Source organism: Agelaius tricolor, unplaced genomic scaffold (genome assembly GCF_023055355.1).
Source record: "Agelaius tricolor isolate 1412-34295 unplaced genomic scaffold, bAgeTri1.0.p SCAF_2, whole genome shotgun sequence".
NCBI lineage: Eukaryota > Metazoa > Chordata > Aves > Passeriformes > Icteridae > Agelaius > Agelaius tricolor.
Genome location: NW_027269262.1, coordinates 87,735,228 through 87,753,466, shown reverse-complemented (window position 1 = coordinate 87,753,466; position 18,239 = coordinate 87,735,228). Strand labels below are relative to the sequence as shown.

Below are 18,239 nucleotides of genomic sequence, written 5' to 3'. Positions count from 1 at the left end.
AGTTAATTATCTGTGGACCTTAACTGTTGCTTACAAAGACATTGATAATTATGGTAGCCCCAGCAGTGTCCTTGTATACAAAACAATTATTTAGCCCATTATATACTTAAAGCATCATGAAAACAAGTTAATATTGTACAAAGGAGGAAAATGATTACTTCTGCTTATTTTGTAGCCAAAAGCTGGGTCTCTTGGATCGGGTTCGTGGTACCAATACTAAAGGAAAGCTATTTACCCCTCTGAATGTAGATGCCATTGAAGAAAGTCCTTCAAAAGAGCCTAAGAACGTTGTCTTGAATAATAAGGAGCGTTTTCGCACTGCGTTCCGAATGAAAGCGTACGCTTTTTGGCAAAGCTCGGAAGGTAGCCCATCTGTGTTGATTTCTTTCTATGCATCCCCTGTTCTCCTCATTTTACTTTGTTCTTCTGCATATTCTGTTGAAGGTTTGTGACTTTCTGGGACAAGCATGTCTGGTACCTGGTTTTATGTAGTACGTTTGGGGAAGCCCAAGAAAAGGAGTCCTGGAGTCCCGGCAACACAGTGCTTGAAATCAAACACCAGCCCTTCTCAAAACCAGCAATCGACATGGGATAAAGCCAGTGCTGGATTCAGCCTGTTTGGCCTGAAAAAGTGGGCACACAGGGCAGTCAATGTGTATTCCCCAAAAAGCACACACCATCATGGCTTGGTTTATGAGCAAGCTGAGATAGCTCCCTCCTGGACTGCATCCAGCCCTGCAACAGCCTGTGTGCAGGCATCTCAAATACACCCTCACTGCCATCTCGTTAAACCTCCTTTATAGAGTCTATGTCTTCTTCCCTCCCCCTCTCTCCCCAGGCCTGCTGCCCCTCAGAGGTTTCCACTGGGTCTCCATGCAACATTATAGGGCATTTTTCCTCTCAGCTTCCCTGAGCACACATTTCCCTCTTGCCCATAACATTAAAATGGTCTTTAAATAGCAGGTTCCCCTTTCTTGTGCCAGCTGACCAGTGCATGCTGGACATGCTACCATGGATGTAGCCTGGGTGTTCCCATCAGGAACTTGATTTTCTCCTTCATGAAGGTACATGAGCTCCAGGCAGTGCCAATGAGAGGAGAACTTGGCCTGTGTCTTCTACAACCTATTTTAGCCTTTCTGTAAAATAATTTGGGCAAAGATCTATTGGAAAGGAAGACAAGTTCCAAGTGTTTCAGAAATGCTGGAATCTGAAAGGAGATCTTTCCATAATGTGTCTTACAGCTGTCCCAAAATAATTAAATCCTTTTCAAGACCTGACCAGTGAAAGAAGCTGTAAGAGATATTTCTTTATTAAATTGCACTTACTTTATGTAGTGCTTTATTCAGCCATGCATCCTTCTAAATATTGTGTGGTGAAATGTTCACACATCTGGTTTTTTGGCCTCCTTTGCAGATGCAGGAACAGGGGAACCCATGGCAGAAGACAGAGGTGACAGTAGTGATTTCCCTATGGAAGATATGATCCCCACATTCAAGACAGCCATCCGAGCTGTCAGGTAAATGTCTTTTTGAAGGATGATAGGAAATTACCAAGTTGCTACATGTTGATTCACTGTTTCTGTTATTACTTTTTTTAGATGCAATAGATGAGATAATTTTAGAGTTTTCAGAAACATGAGACAGACCTTATTCAGTCTGTTGAAAGTCTGCAAAAAGGAGAAACTTTTTAATAACATTTTCCATGTCATTTTGAGAAATAATCCACAGTGTTTTTATAATAAAATAATATTTTGTACTATTCCTTGCTAAAATGCTATATAAATATATCTTTCTCAATTTAGTGACTAATATTTGTATGAAACTGGAACTTTTGCTTAACAAAAAACTCTGAGCTGACTCAACTCTTTATTCACAATTATATGAGTGTGCAATCTACTTTTCAGCTGTCATATTTTAATACATGCTGAGGTCTCCATTTCAGCAGTTTTTGGCTTGTGACATGCGTCACCTCCATTTTCACATCACAAGAGATATTCCCGAGAGTTGGAAAACTCCTACTAAGCCTTGGTCATGTGTTTAGCACACCAAGCAAATAGAATCTATTCACTGATGCTCTGTTACTCCTTGATGCAGTACTTTTTACTCTCCTCCCTTGAAAAATGCCCCCATGGGAAAATACTCTGCTTTCATTGCAATTGCTGTTTATCCCTAAAGTTGTTAATTTTTGGGCCAGGTAGTTACCACCTTCCAGGTGAAATACTGCAAGTCTGGAGTGTCTCAGATTTATCTTAGAAAAACTTCAGGGAAAATGGTAATAAAAATATAACCATATATTTATATGTATATCACCATGATATGTACTCCTGGTTCTTTTTGAATTGGGTGCAGGAGAATCAGTTTGTAAAAAATTCCAAGTTTTGTAAAGGCAGCTGAAAGCCAAGTGACACAGGCTTTGCTCATGTTACCCATGACTTCTTTGCTCCAATTGGAAGCTTCTTCATCCCTGTTCTCCACAGCTTTCCCTTTCTTTCCCTGATACCTGCTTGTTTTCAAACATGTTATTGTTACTTTTGAAAAACTGCTTCCCCACATCCTGTCCAAGTCTAATTGATTCATGCAATTTCCATTTAAACTCAATCAGGAGCCAAGATTTTTTTTTCTTGTGTAGTGTACCCAGATCCTGAACATTAATTGAGAGTAATTCTTTCAGACAAAATCACTTAATAGATTTCGGGGTCATGATCAAGGAGATTTTAAATTAGAATTGCTAACATTGTGATCCCTATTTTTCCCTTAAGACTTTGAATGTGTAGTTATGCTGTTACCATACCTAATTTGGCAAAAATAGGCCCAGGTATACTTTTGAAACCTTGAAATATTTATAAGCAGCAGAGTTAAAGAATCAGCAGCCCTTAAGAAGTTGTAATAGAATTATCTTTGCTAAATGAAATTTTATACAGACTTTAAAAACATTAAAAAACCCACCAACCTTAAATTAAAAAAAAAGTTAGAACCTTAACAGATGACAGCAATATCCCAGTTCAGACCAACAAGTACCTGGAGACTCTACTGAGAAAGCAAACATCCAGAACCCAAGTCTAAACCAGATAAAGATAAAGCTTTCATTGTTTAAATGTATTTCTTCTATTTGTTTCATCTACCTATATATATATATGTAAAGTAATGTATAAACAGAAAACGGTGAAAATGCCAAACATTTTCAAGTGCTCTGGCCAGCAGTGTTCCTTTTTATAAGAATTCTGTTACTAATTACTAGCTCATTTTATAGCAATAGCAATAATAAGAGCAATCATATTATTATCACTACAACAACAACAATAATGTGATACTGCTGTTTTCTTCAAGGACACTTCAGGCAGTTCTAAAAAGCTTTCTCCTCTTCACAACCTGAACTGCTGCTAACTTCTTAACTTCCACATCTATATCTAATTATCATTTCCTATCCAAAACTTTCCCAGGTGCAAAATTAAAACCAAGATGAAAATGATTCAGCATTGCATATACTATAAATTTGCTTTATAATAGACTGAAGCATAGAAGAAGCAGCTTCAACTTCACAGCTTCAAAATCTCCTGTGACTTGTGTTGTTCAAATTCGAGCTCCAACTGTGATTCTGAAGCTTTAAACCATTTTTAAGACTATGAATTATGCAAAGACAACTATTATAAATGTTCAAATATAGCATGATGTTATAGATTCTTTGTTTATATTTTATTGCCTTGTTTGGAAATAACCATACTCAATTTGCACTCAAACACCCAGCGAATTCATCCATATTTTGAAAAAAACGGAAATTTTCATCACGAAATCTATATAAGAAATTAATATTTTTTCTGTTTAATTTGCAGAATACTACAGTTTCGTCTCTATAAAAAAAAATTCAAGGAGACTTTGAGGCCTTATGATGTAAAGGATGTGATAGAGCAATACTCAGCAGGGCATCTTGATATGCTTTCCAGAATAAAATACCTTCAGGCAAGGTAAGAATCTTCTGGTAAATGTACAGCTTTGGTGGCAGAATGGAAACATTGGCCTATCTGTGTACAAGGCCACCCAGAAGTCACACCTTTGCACGGTGCAGCTGGTCCATGACAAAACCTTTTCCCAAAAACAAAAGGCAAGAGAGAGCTAGCAGGGAGAACTGCAGGGAGAGACCACTGGCTCAGATATAGAAGAAGGACATCAGAGCTTAAAAATGCTGTGAATTTTCTTCACTGTTGCCTTATTTGGTCAGGATCAAATTTCTCTCCTCTCCCCATTTTACAGATGATAAATAAAAGCAATAGTTGCTCTCCATGAACTTTTCTTTGGGCTGGATTCTCTGATGATGTGTGCCTAGTGAAACATCACATAAAAGTGCCAAAATACATCAGCACAGAAGGTTTCACTCAGGTGTAATTGACCTATCTGAAAAAAAAATGGAATTTCAGGCCTCTGTGTTTGTTCAGGTGCAATCTGCATCCACAGCTCTTTCCTCTCAGAAGAGGTTCATTGCAATGTGATTTTGAGGCACATCTACAAAAATTTGTGCTTCTTGTCCCCTGATCCATTAGCCCAGGTCAGAGCTTGGGGTTGGAAATCCGTGTGGGCCTGAGTGCACATGTCCAGATGTGTGTCCAGATGTGTGTCCAGATGTGTGTGCAGGTGTGTGTGCAGGTGTGTGTCCAGATGTGTGTGCAGGTGTGTGTGCAGGTGTGTGGGGCTGTCCTTGCTCTGTCTCTGCACAGCACATTCCCCAAGGCCCTCAGTGACTCCGAACATCAAAATGCCACAAAATCACCTTCATTTCTCTCCAATAACAGGCTGAGGGAGTGCAACTCTTGCTGCACATTTGGGCGTTGTCTGGACTTACCTTGGCTTTAAAAGGCTGCCCTGATCTTTCTGCTGAACTTTGTAATTTCTTATTTCAAAGTGATTTTCCGTGCACTGAGCAATCTCTTTTTCAAGTATTTAGCATGTCTGTCAGCAATGCCTGGGGATTCAAGCCAATATCTAGCTAGCTTTGTGAGGCTTGCCTGGAGCTTTTTCAAGTTCCATTTTCAGAACTCTATGGGGCACTATGAAACCATGCAAGGCATCTGCATGGATTGTCCAATAATACAGATAACTGGTTTGTGAACTAGTGCTGATTGATATGTGGCCATTTTGAGGGGTGAACTGAATAAACAGAGACTAACTTGCACCTGAGCAGTTGGAAATGACAAATGAAAGAATATTTGATATAGTAAAAGAGTATAATTACATGTTGGAGCATTCCGAACAATCTTTCTCCTTTGGTGCCAAATAAAAAACTTGAGTAGACTTCCTTATGCAACTTCATTTAAAGTTATGTTTTTCAAGCCAAAAGAATAATTAGTAAAGACTAAAATATTGCTGACAATTAGAAACAACAACTGACAGAATGTGATTGGTTTGTTAGGAATGTCAGCAATTCCACCTTTTGCCAAGTTCTGATTTTTGTTACCCTGCACAAAATCTGATGGATCTCCTGACATTTTTAAGAGCAGCTGCTATTGGCTATTTTTTCACAATCATGCTGTTTGGCTCCTTTGAAGGAAAAGAAGTTGTGTTTCAAATGTTGAAGTTTGGAAACAGTGAGCTAGAGCATTACTTAATTACTATTAAATTACCAGGTAATTGCAATTCAGTGCATTGATTGTGACCCAAAAGAGAGCAGACACATCATAAGCATCAATATATTACCAAATCAACACATGCTTCCTTTTTGAATCTTTGCTTCAGAGATGCACAGCGTATTCTGTCATGTGTTAACTTTTGGAGATGGACTTACACAGTTGCACTTTTCTTTTTTTCAGAGTAGATATGATTTTTACACCTGGACCTCCATCTACTCCCAAGCATAAGAAATCCCAAAAGGGAGGAGCTTTTTCTTACCCTTCACAACAGTCTCCCAGGTGAATTCTTTTATACCTAGTGTTTAGCACAGCCCAACGCAGAAATAAAAAGTTAATTCATTCCAATAAGCATGATCTTTCTTCAACCACTGTTAAAGTAATGATACTGAGAGGATATGTTGCTATGAGATAGCTGTGGATAAACATTGAGCCAGAAAGTCACTAAGAGCAATGTGTGATGAAAAATCTAAACAACGGCTTCTTAATTGTCCAGCTCAGCTTCTCCACAGTTTGAAAATATGGTTTTAAATTAAATGCATGCATTTGATTGCTGATGTGCTAATTTTCTAACATTTAACTTGTAAACCCACTTAAAAGCTCAATAAAAACCACTAACAGTTTGAAAGTAAATTAGTTCTCTTCCTGAAGTGCCCACCAAAGGGCAAGCAGAGCTTTTTAATGCTGCAGCTTTTAAATCAGTGATTGGTGAGAGATACACAAAACAAATTGAAATAACAGATTTCTGAGTGTGAAAATTGCACCATATTATTGTATTGCTGCATTCCACATAGAAAAAAGTCAATAATAAATGACATTTCTTCTGTTGTTTACAACTATCAATCTGTCAATAAATATCCATCAAGAACCACACAAGACCATCAACAATCTGTCCCCAAAGCTGTTGTGGTTGCTCAGAACAAAAGCAATCTTACAGAAAATAAATTATCGCACACAGAGAAAATTCCAAAACCACACAAATGTGAAGAAAGAGACCTAAGTATATGGAAGAGGCAGTGATCATTTGGGGAGGAAAGCAGATTGCAAAAACTGCATGAGCCCATATCACCAGTAACCCAATGTGGAAAATCTGACATGTTTTAGGTATAGATTTTGCTCTAATACAATTTATTCACAGCTGTATTTTGGATTTTGTCAGGAAAGAGAAGAACTGGGCATGTCAAAAGTCTTAAAGTATATTTGTTCCAAATCATGTTAAAGAGCAAGTGCTCAGAAATTAGGCATAGGTTATGGGAAAATATTGACTCCTTTGACATCAGTTTGGAAACTGTTTGATAAAGGATTAACTTGATCATGAGAATCCAAAATTCCATGAAGTTATAAATAAAACTCCTTAGTTAGAGATCATCTTCTTACCTAATGAATTTGGTCCATCTGATGGACAGGCAAGAGGAAATTGCATAGATGAAAACTTATTTTGGAATCAGCTTTAAATCTCCAGACCAGACTGTCTCTTTTCAGCATTTCCAATATCTGACACTTACTATTTGATATAATGAAATTGAGAAAAAACCACACTCATCTTTGAAACTCAGATTCAGTCTCCAAAGACACTAATTATAAAGAATTAGATTTAAAAACACATGGCCATCTGTAGACTCACTAACTGCACTATCTCAATAATTTTCACAAACCTGAAATTATTCCAACAAGCTGGAGATTAATTTTAATTTTCTTTTGAACTTCTGGTGCTTTTTAATCTTTATTTGAAACTTGAAAAACAAAACATTAAAAAATTAAAAATCAATATTATATTTTTTTAGGAATGCATTATCACATAGAATAGACTCTCACTCCTGTTTGTATAAACAGCAAAAATGGCTCCAAGGATCTATATGAATAAATCAACAAGATGGCAATTCTGTTTTCTTATATAAATTGCTTGTTGTGATGCAAAGAAATATTGAACACTAATAGAGTAATTAATTCTTTGCAGAAATGAACCATATGTAGCCAAAGCATCTACAGCTGATACTGAAGACCAAAGTATGATGGGAAAATTTGTTAAAGTTGAGAGGCAGGTAAGTAATTTCATGAGGAGCTTGTTCAGAAATGATAGAGCTGATATAAATTCTGCATGACTCTGGCTGACCCAGGCAGAATTGTGCTGCTGGTGGTGAAGACTCACAGAGATCTTGTTCCAATGATCACAAAACTATGCTGCTAGTTTTTCATGAAAGAATTTGCTTACCTGGGAAGCGCCCCTTTTGAAACTTGTTGAATCAATGTCATTGTGTATGGCAGAAGATCCTAACCACGGTATTGAAGTGGAACTTTTAAATTCCTGTAGCTTCAGTACTCATCATATCTGGTGTTTGGCATGAGCAAGCCCTTTTCCTGCAGGCTTTGGACTCAAAATGGTTGTCCACTCTTGGGCCCTATCCAAAAGTGAAAGGAAACTAGTCCTGGTGTGTAACCCTGATGTTCTGGGTCTATTACGTGGCATTAGGTCATAAGTTGGACTTAATGATCTCAGAGGTCTTTTCCAACCTAGATGATTCTGTAATTATCAGTTAGAGAACAGGTCTGTATGCAAAGGTAATTCTATGTACTGTATTTTGGTAACAGGTATTTACCACTGGTATCAAGAACTTTGTCATAACATTATAGAGTCCTGTTGGATACTGTACTGATAAATATCCAGCAAGACTAATAATTTTTTTGGCACAGTTCATAGGGATGAGTCTTCTTATTCTGAGGAGTTAGAAGATAAACTGTCATCCATTTCAGCCCAGCTTTGAGAGAGGGTCACTGTTATTGTATGAACCTCCATGACCAATAAACATGGCAGCACACCATTGTACATGTATGGAATCATGGACTCTTTTTGAACAACTGACTTGAGGCAATATCATGACATTGGTATTTTTCAGGTAAATGACATGGGGAAGAAACTGGATTTTCTTGTTGATATGCATATGCATCACATGGAACAGCTGCAGATACAAGTTGCTGAGATAAGTCCATTGAAAGAAACCGCTTCTCCTGCAAGGGAGAAGAGAGAAGAAAACAAATATTCTGAATTAAAAACAATAATATATAAATACACTGAGCAGTGTTCTCGTGAAACTCCTTACAACTTCCAGCAGGTTCCAGTCAACAAAGTCAGCCCCTATGGTTTCTCAGCACGGGGTCACACGGCTCACTCACAACCTTTATCAATAGGTGGGCAAAACTCTGGCAGACTGCAAGCCACACCTTCCTCAACTTCATATGCAGAGAGGCCAACAGTTCTGCCTATATTCACATTAATGGACTCCCAGGTTAGCTACCACTCCCACGGGGACCTTCAAAGCCCTTACTCAGACAAGGTGTCCCCGAGGCAGAGAAGGAGCCTCACGAGAGACAGCGACACCCCATTGTCCCTTCTCTCCGTCAACCACGAGGAGCTGGAGCGCTCCCCGAGCGGCTTCAGCATCTCCCAGGAGAGGGACGACTTCCCCTTCGGCCCCAGCGGGGGCTCGGCGTGGATGAGGGAGAAACGCTACCTGGCAGAGGGGGAGACAGACACAGACACAGACCCCTTCACACCGAGTGGCTCCATGCCTCTGTCCTCCACAGGAGATGGGATTTCAGACTCAATATGGACCCCGTCAAACAAGCCAGTTTAAGAGTGCGTGTGGGGGCAGTCACTGGCTGACTTCTCCTTGTAATGTAAGCATACTTTGTATATCTCACTTACTCTACACCCAAAGCTTACTAGTTCAAAACACCAATGGCTGCATAAGATGCATGTGATATTAGTGGTAGTCATTCTGCACCATTTCATACAATTTACTGATGCAGTTTTTTTCATGCTACCAAAACTAAGGAGCTTAGTTTTGAGCATGGTTTGCATGACTTTGCCCTGTATAAATGGTACAGCTGATTTCTTCCATGATACATATCTATCTGGTACTCTTCAATACAACAATGGTGAATTGATAACAGACAAGATACAGTGGTCCTTGCTACATTTTGTAAACAGAGCAGCAAAATAAAAAGATTTTTCAGGAACTATAGCCCTTTGTGGAAACAAAATGTCTAAATAATTTTCCATTATAAGCAAATCAATCTCTAATAAACCAAGCCAATCAACCAAGCAAATCAATCTCTAATCAACCAAAAGCAGGGGAAAAGCTGAGTTAAACTATGACCTTATTGGAAAGTTTTTGTGAACTAAATGTTTCTCATGTGATCTCATATAATTACTCCTGAAAAACGATGTTGAAATGAAATTAAGGGTAGGATTTTAAATCATCCAAGCCACCTCCTGGGATTGATGATAGGTATTTATTTATTGTAAAATGTAAATAGAAACCTCTCAAAATACTTTGAAAATCTTCATTAGTGCTTATAAAATTGCTCAAAGTAGGGTTATAATGCTTTTTTTAAGAAAATCTTTTGCTAAGTCTATTTGCTACTTATGGGGCCAAATTTTCTTTGTTACAAAAATAAGGTTGTTCAGCATAGAGAACTCCAGGTTTATACACTCCACTCTTCTATTGACTTAGGTGCTGCTAAGTAAGAAGCATAATGTAACTCAGCCTCAGTTTCCCAGTCTGTTAATTGGGAGTTACACTTCCACACATGCTCACAGGTTGAAAGGCTCAATTCTCCAATATTTGTCAAGTGCTTTGAGCTCCTCAGATGTGCAGAAAATTGCTATTCTCTTCCCTGCACGTTCTACAGTGTGAGATGCTGCCAGGATCTGTTTCTCTCTGTTTACCTTTTCTCTTGGAAATGGAATGCTCCAAATCCATGAATGTGTGCTATGTTTAGGATTAATATATGAATAAATAACCACCATTTTTGTCATGTGTCCCTGAGCAACAGAGAGATAAGTATACTCCCTAGGCCTCAGCCAAATATTTTTTAATGGAAGTTGGAAAATATTGAAAAGGAGGAGACCAGGAAAATCACTGGATCACTGGAAGGAAATGAATCAAAGATCTCACCACTACAGTGGGAATGTAGTACCTATAAAGCTAGTGAAACTAGCATATCCAAATACCCTGTACAGGTCTTACCTGGTGTCAGTCAATGTGTCCATGAAATAGCATCCATGTGATGTCCAGCTTGGTGGCTGTACACTCTTTACAGCTGGTGGGAAATGAAGGAGTACAGTCAGTGAGCACAGGGTACAGCAACAAAGGCACACATCAAATTCAGGATGAGATTAATCTCACCTTTAACTCAGTTATCCACAATGACCAAATGTGCACCAACTTCAAAGAGAGCAGAAGGTGACTTGCTTAGATGTCAGATGATCAGAGACCACACAATCAGTGTTAACTGTCTCACCTCTCCCCCAGTGCTCCAAGGTGCAGCCTCTCTGCCATGGCTCATCCCCACCTCATGTCCAGAACAATCCCTGTCATTCCACACAATGACTTCCCCACTGTGGCCAGGGCAGTGACCAGCAGAGATAGGCAGGATTTGGCCCAAATAAGGTGTTACAAAAGGGATTTTCTGTAAAGGCTGCTTGCATTACACTGCAGCTGCACAACTGAGCATCTTTGGCACATCCAGTCTGAGCCAAGAACACGTTACTGGGCTTCCCAGTGCTTACTGGGAACTGCACAGCCCTGCATGGAAAGTGCTCCAATGGACAATATTTTGTTAGGTTTTTCTGACCATAGTAAGCTTTTGGTTTAATTCCTCAGTATTGTTGACATCTCACAGCAGTAATTCCATCCAGGGAATTCTGTTCTTTCCCAGATATGGGCATTGCCTTCATCTTCACTGTTTGTTCTCTATTGGAAGAGACATCTAAAGGATTAGGATCTTCTTACTTCATCTGATTCTTCAGCTAAATCATGTTTCATCCTTCTGGGATGGATCTTCAGGAAGAACAAATTGCTGTTGTTACAGGATTAAATACTGCAGAGCAGTTACAGCCTTTGAAGACTGGGATGAGTTCATGGAGCTGTTCTGAAACCACTAACCATGATGGTATGAGGCACAATTTTGGTAATTACTTAATTGACAAAATAGCATTGACTTGAAAGATAATCTGTGTTTGGCACATTTTTGTGGCTAAATTTAAGAATAAAACTAAATGACCAAGGTGTAATTCGTTATAATTTGGCATATTGAGAATTCTTTGGCCCTTACGATTCTTGGAAATATCTGCATTGTACCTGTTGCAGGCTTTCTGAAATAGTAATAGATGTCTGTGGCAACTTGTGAGATTTAACCCTCACATGACAAAAGAATGGAAAAGAATGAAAATTTATTTTAACATTGCTACACTTCTGAAGTGTATGCAAGTATGTGCTAGACAAGCCTGCTTCAGTTTTCCTGAATATAAAGGGCCTATTGTTCCTACTGATTTAATCTCAGTTTGGTCCTTCTTTAAATGCTTCCTAGAGCTAAACAATCAAAAATGATGGCAGCTAAAAAGCAGGTGCAGTCTGATCAATTTGTTTGTGACTGTCTTTGACAGTGGCTATGCCATGCAGTTCCCTGTCCAATTCCCACTGAAATTCTTCAGTTCGGGTTTTTGTTCTTTTTCATGACAGGTCATATAAAAGCAATCTTTTCTCAGTATTGAAACCTGGTTGAAAATCCATAAATAGCCTCCTTATAAAGTTATGTTCTTTCCAAGAGAAGATCCAAGCAAGAGCAGAGACTTGGATGCACATTCACCTGCATACAGGGTACAGCCCCAGAGAAAGGATTTGGGCTACCCTGCACTCTGCACACTTAGCAGATGAACTGTCTTGAAGTTAGTGTTTTCTCTGGCCTGCAATCACAATATGCATCTTTAAGGTGTCAGGTCAGGTATTTGTAGCCACATCATGAAATATTTAATGATGCCAGATAAGATCTGCCTCTTCTTAAAAAGCACTGGTGATAAACTCAGCAAGATCCTCTGCAGTAGACATCTGTGGGTCCTGTGGAGACCCAAGAAATGAGACAGGCAGATCTGATTGGCTTATTTTAATATATATTTTTCCTTCTTAACACTGAAACCTGTCACTGCTCTGTTCATAAGGGTTCTTAGCAGCTCTCTGCCATTTACATCATTGGGGTTAAAAATAGGGCATCCATCAATTCTGCTGTCTGTGATGACAACAGATAGGTGTCAAGGTGTCACCAGCAAGGTGAGATCTGGAGACCATCCCAGATCTGGGATTTGCACACAAATTCATCAGACTCCAATCAGGGTGAGTCCAGGGAATGCATCCACCCTGGAACTGTGGTTCATGTGCCAGCCATAGATGCTGGACAAAGCAAAATGAACTATGTGTGATCCCAGTAACATTAAGAATGTCAAGACCTCTTTCCATACACAATCTCTATGCACAATTTCATTTGAGGAAGGCATCTGGGTCAATAATAGTCTTTGTAATAGGAATTAATTAGATTTATACCTTCTTCTGCATGATGTTTCAGTTAAAGAGTTATCAATTCTCTTTGGGTCAGACCTTTCTAGCATCTCGACTCACACTAGCACTTTGTTTGCATGTACTTTACATTAAAAAGTATTAATGACTTTGATGACTCTCATCTCATTTCAGGCCTTGAGATATTTTTTGTAATTTGAAACTGTGGAGCTTTTCTCTGCTCTCCTTGAAGTAAGATAGAAACCTTCTCACAGTGATGCACTGGGAGCAGGGCTGGGTTCTAATCTGCCATTATTTACAAATTTTCTTGTGAAGGACAGCACTGATCTGGAGACATTTTTCTTGGCTACATTTTGAGAGTGATTTTCAGTCCCAAACAAATGCCAGATGTCTGGAAGTTTTCAAAAAGGTGAATCTGTGTTTACATTGTGTGCCTCTCTTTGCAGCATTATTATCAATTAAGCTTCCTCATTTTAGATGAAACTGGGACTATTTGATTAAGGCAAAAGTGAATGCTTTGTTGAGGTATGAAGGTATGATAAAAGTGGTTTATGCTCTACTAAGAGAGTTGGCACTTAAAAAAAAAAAATCTAGTCAGGTAATGACTGTTGTCCTTGCCTTGGCTTTTCCCTGCCCTGAATTTATCACTCTGTCTCCTATCTAAATAAAAGGGAATGCAACCCATGGAGAGATTGATTAAAAAGTCCCTAAATTGTCCTTTGGCTATATTTGCTCTGTTTTTATCTGTAACATTGCTGCATTATTATGGTCCAGAGTGGAAATAGTTTGAAATTTTTCTGCTTCAAATGGTGGCCCATGAGTGCTGCAAACTAAAGCCCACCTGAACCCGGGGCTAGCAGGGCTTTGTGACCTTCAGGAGAGCACCAAGGTCCAAGCAGTTTGCAAGATCACAGCCTAAAGCAATCAGAAAATGCAGAGTGAGGAGCACCCTCAGCCCTGCTGGGAGCCCAGCTGCTGCAGAGGTGTCACATCTGAATCCATCCTGATTACTGCAGAGCCTGTGGGGAAAGAGCTGGGTCTGGATTCCCTGCACCCCACAGCCCCCATCACTGAGCTGGAGGTGTCTAAGAGCTGCAAACCTAAATCTCCTACAGCACCTCATGAATTTGGTGGGATGTCACTTTTTCAGGAGCACAGCTGGATGTGAGTGCTTCATTTGAAGATTATTTTAAGAGGTGCAGAGGAAAAGGGGGCATTTTCCAGTGTTTTAGTGTTTTTAGCTGGGCACCCTAGCAATGAAGACCCTGGGCATCACTTTTCCTTCTGGTTTTTTAGGCTGTAAGATTTGATCCTTCCCAATTCAGCTTTGAGTAGCTTCCCTCTGAAGTTAACTGAAGCAAAATAGTGAAAATGGGCTCCTATTTCCATCATGAAGAACACTGAGACTGAAGGTTACATAGACAACTGCATTTTGTTTTCTAGTTATGGCATCTTATTATTACTAGTATTTGTGCCTTGCTCACTGAAATCTTCTCCATGCTACAAAGATGCTTTTCAGATTCTGGCTGACAAGGGAACACAACTTTTATACAAGTGGCCTTTAGTGCTCTTTATAATATTATTTATTGTAATTTTTAAACTGTATGTGTAATTTCTATTCTGGCACTGTCCAATATTTGAACAAATTTAATATGTTTATTTCAATATATTATGCAAACAATACTTCTTAACTGATTTTTTTATGTTCTGTCTTTAAAAACTGCACCACTTATTAATAAATAGAAATTTCAATTATGATGTGGTTGGGTTTATTTTCATTTAAATCTTGATATCTTCACACATATTCAAAGAATATATTGTCAAATATACTCCCAGCAGAGACATCGGCAAAGACCCTTTTGACTTCATCTGGGCAGGACTAAACTCAGCTACAAGCAGGTTTTATGTGGCTTCCACAGCCAGCCCTGTCAACACATGCTAGATCCCATTATTTGTGACATCTCTTGATTTAGCGGCCATGTAATTTATATGGCTTTAAGCATATGTGAAGGGGAAAATGAAAAGTGGGAGAAAATGCACTCATATTGGAAACATAACGTGCTAAAATATTATGAAATTGCAAACAAAATATAGAGGGAACACAGTAATGGTACAAGCATGATCAGAATATCCCCTGCAGGGAATTTGCTTGAATTCTACCCCTGGTTCTGTTGCTGCATTTCTGTGTGGTTCTGTGTCTGAATGAGACAGGAAGAGACACACATGAAACATCAACTCTTCCCAAAAATGTAGCTGGACACAGAGAGGTATTTTAAGGCATTCTCTGTGGCTTCAGTTTCATGGCTATCACCAAAGAATGAGCTCTGCTGAACACTTGAAATATAACCTAAAAACCTTACAACCTAAGGTTTTTTAATATTTTATGGTAGGTAAAAAAATATTCAACATTTATGCCACGTCTTATCCCACTTCTAAACCACTGTAATGTGGAATAATTAAAGGATCCTTTAGTACTGCAACATTAAGTTGTAGTGCTTTTGAGTCTATTTGTTTGTTTTAAATGATTCAATTTAAATAAATAATAACTAAAAAATAAATAGGGTGAATGTCAGGTTCTTACAACCAAGTTCTATTCTTTCCAAAGATTGACAGTTTGTGTTTTTCCAAACTAATGCATCAGAGTATGGAATTCTGAACCTTTTGGGGTTCAGGGGTTTTTCAAGTGTGTCCACTTTTACAGACAACTCTACCCTGCATTATCATCACTGCCTCAGCCCTGAATGTGCCAGCCTGAGCAGGAGGGCTTGGGCTGAGCCCTGCAGCTGCCAGGCACAGCAATGGCATTTCCCTGAGCATTTCACAGACACAGCAGGTGAAACACTCAGCTTTGGTTCATCTGCAATGAAAGGTGTTGCATTAAAATTTCCCCCTGGCTGTCACCCAAATACCAGAACCTGACAAGTCACTGGATTTCAGTGAGGTATTAGGTCTGATCCTTTAAGAAGTGGACTCTAAAAAGGGAAGAAGGTGTGATACCTATTCTAAGGCAAAGTCCTGCTTGTATCCAGGGGTGCAGCCTGTGCTTACCCCTATATGGGACTTGGGAATCCTATACAATTGTCCCCCACCTAAGCAGAATAAGACTTAGGGTCAGCAGTTTAGAAAGGGTAAAAATTGAAGCAGTGTCAATCAAGAAACAGCTTCAGGAATGGAATTTTCTTGGTGTACCCTTCTATTTATTTGTAGGATGCTTTGATTTTTAAGACTTGCCAGGGTAAAACAGTTGCTTGACAAACACAGAGCATCCTCTTGGAACACAGAGAAGGGATGGAATCAGGAAAGCCAGGGCAGAGAACAGCAGGGGAGCTAGACATTATTTAAAGAAATTGCTCTCTAAGATAATACTGTCAGCCCAGTGGCTTTGGGACAGCACCACAGCTTTTCTCCTGCTTCTTTGTGTCAGGTGCAGATGGACAGCAGAATACAGAGTAGAGATCATGAAAAAGGCGTAATATGCGAATTTTTTGGCAGATTTGATGGGGTCAGTTACATCACTGACACATCCTATCAGAAATAAAATCATTGGATAAGTCATTAAACAGTTTTCTAAGTTCTGGACTGCTTAAATTTCTTGTTATCTAATCAGAGCTTTATGAGGATCTGTGTTTAAAAATGCCAAGTGCTTTATCACAAGCTAACTTTGGAAACTCTCAAGGAGCAGTGCATAGTATTGTGTAAAAATCTCATGTATTGTAACTCACATGCAGATAAGAAAATCACTAGGACTCCATGCCTCTCACCACTACACATTTTCATTATCTTCCTGGCCCCTTTTTTTTATTTTCTCTTCTTTTACTCCCTCAAGAGCATACTTGAGTTCAAAAAAAGTTTCACAATATCAGACACTTCAAAAGAAAGTGTTTCCTACTTTAGTAAATACACAAAACTTACACTCTTACTGAAAACAGTTTGTAGAGTTTAATGCACATTCTGTTCAGGAAGTTTTGTGATGTTAGCTCCAATCTTAGCAATTGGTACATAGATAATAAAAATTAAAGAAAAAGTTATATAAAGGACAGAAACTATTTTCAGTTCTAAATCCATGTTGTCTTGGTTTGGAAAGACAGGAATCTGCTAAGGAAGGCAGGAGCCTCCCCTGAAATGGAGAGTGTAAACCCTCCCCACCCCTCTGAATTGCTATAAATTTTAAATTAAGGGACTCTCAGGCAAAAACATGGGAGCAGGAAATAACAGTTCTTGAATAGGGAAGAAAAAATAAAAGGATAAAATAAACAATGCAGTACACTAGAACAACACTGACAGAGTCAGAACCCAACCTGACACCCTGTGGGTCAGGGTGTGGGTGGCAGTCCCATTGGAAATGTGGCTGCAGCCCTCCTGCAGTGCCAGGTGTGGTTCTGTTGGAGCAGGGGAGATCTGTAGAGAAGGATTTATTCTTCCTCTGAAGATCCCATGGAAGAAGAGGCAGCTGCTGCTCCTCTGGGGAATCCCATGGAGAAAAGCCGTGCTGGTGTCTCAAAAACCTCTGGATTATATCCGGCTAGCAATGCTTGGCTCCTCCCTCTGGGTGGAGCATCTCACAATGGGATGTTATAGCTCTGATCAGTCGTGCAGTGACATTCAATAGTCTGTTATCAGCAGATGTCCCCTCCCGAGGGAGGAGTGATTGTGGTCACTCAGAGAGAGAGATAAAGCAAACTGCCCACTTGACAAAGGTAATCTGCCATACAGATGGTAATTGAAAACATCTTGCCTTGCAATCTGGAACACATGTTCTGAAATGGGAAGGACATTCTATGAATGGAACAAATACAAGTTTTTATGTATAACTATGTATTTGGAGTTCTACAAAGCAAAGTGCCGAGTTCTGCACTTGGGTCAGAACAATCCCCTGCAGTGCTCCAGGCTGGGGCTGAATGACTGAAAAGCTCCCAGTGGGAAAGGCCTGGGGTGCAGGCTGGCAGCAGCTGAGCATGAGCCAGAGTGTGCCAGGTGGGCAAGAATTCCAATGGCAGCTGGCCTGCATCAGCAACAGTGTCCCCAGCAGGACCAGGGCAGGGATTGTCCCCCTGTGCTGGGCGCCGGTGAGGCCACACCTCAATTCCTGTGCTCAGTTCTGGGCCCCTCACTGCAGGAAAGACACTGAGGGGCTGGAGTGTGTTCAGAGAACAACAGAGCTGGGGAAGGGGCTGGAGCACAAGGCTGAGGAGCAGCTGAGGGAGCTGGGGCTGTTCAGCCTGGAGAAAGGAGGCTCAGGAGAGTGTCACAATAGGACACGAAATGAACGACGC

The 18,239-nt window shown here is 39.7% G+C and overlaps 1 protein-coding gene across 2 annotated transcripts in view; it reads left to right on the top strand.

Annotated features, from left to right (window-relative positions):
* Window positions 1-14,721, top strand: part of KCNQ3 (potassium voltage-gated channel subfamily Q member 3) — a 191,400-nt gene extending 176,679 nt beyond the window's left edge. For both annotated transcript variants that reach the window (XM_071421822.1, XM_071421821.1), the window contains 6 exons: window positions 176-363; window positions 1,414-1,516; window positions 3,830-3,961; window positions 5,798-5,896; window positions 7,572-7,656; window positions 8,509-14,721. In XM_071421822.1, the coding sequence (XP_071277923.1) occupies window positions 176-363; window positions 1,414-1,516; window positions 3,830-3,961; window positions 5,798-5,896; window positions 7,572-7,656; window positions 8,509-9,246 (1,345 nt within the window). In that variant the 3' untranslated portion in view covers window positions 9,247-14,721. The remainder of the gene's footprint in view (window positions 1-175; window positions 364-1,413; window positions 1,517-3,829; window positions 3,962-5,797; window positions 5,897-7,571; window positions 7,657-8,508) is intronic.
* The last annotated feature ends 3,518 nt before the right edge of the window (window positions 14,722-18,239 follow it).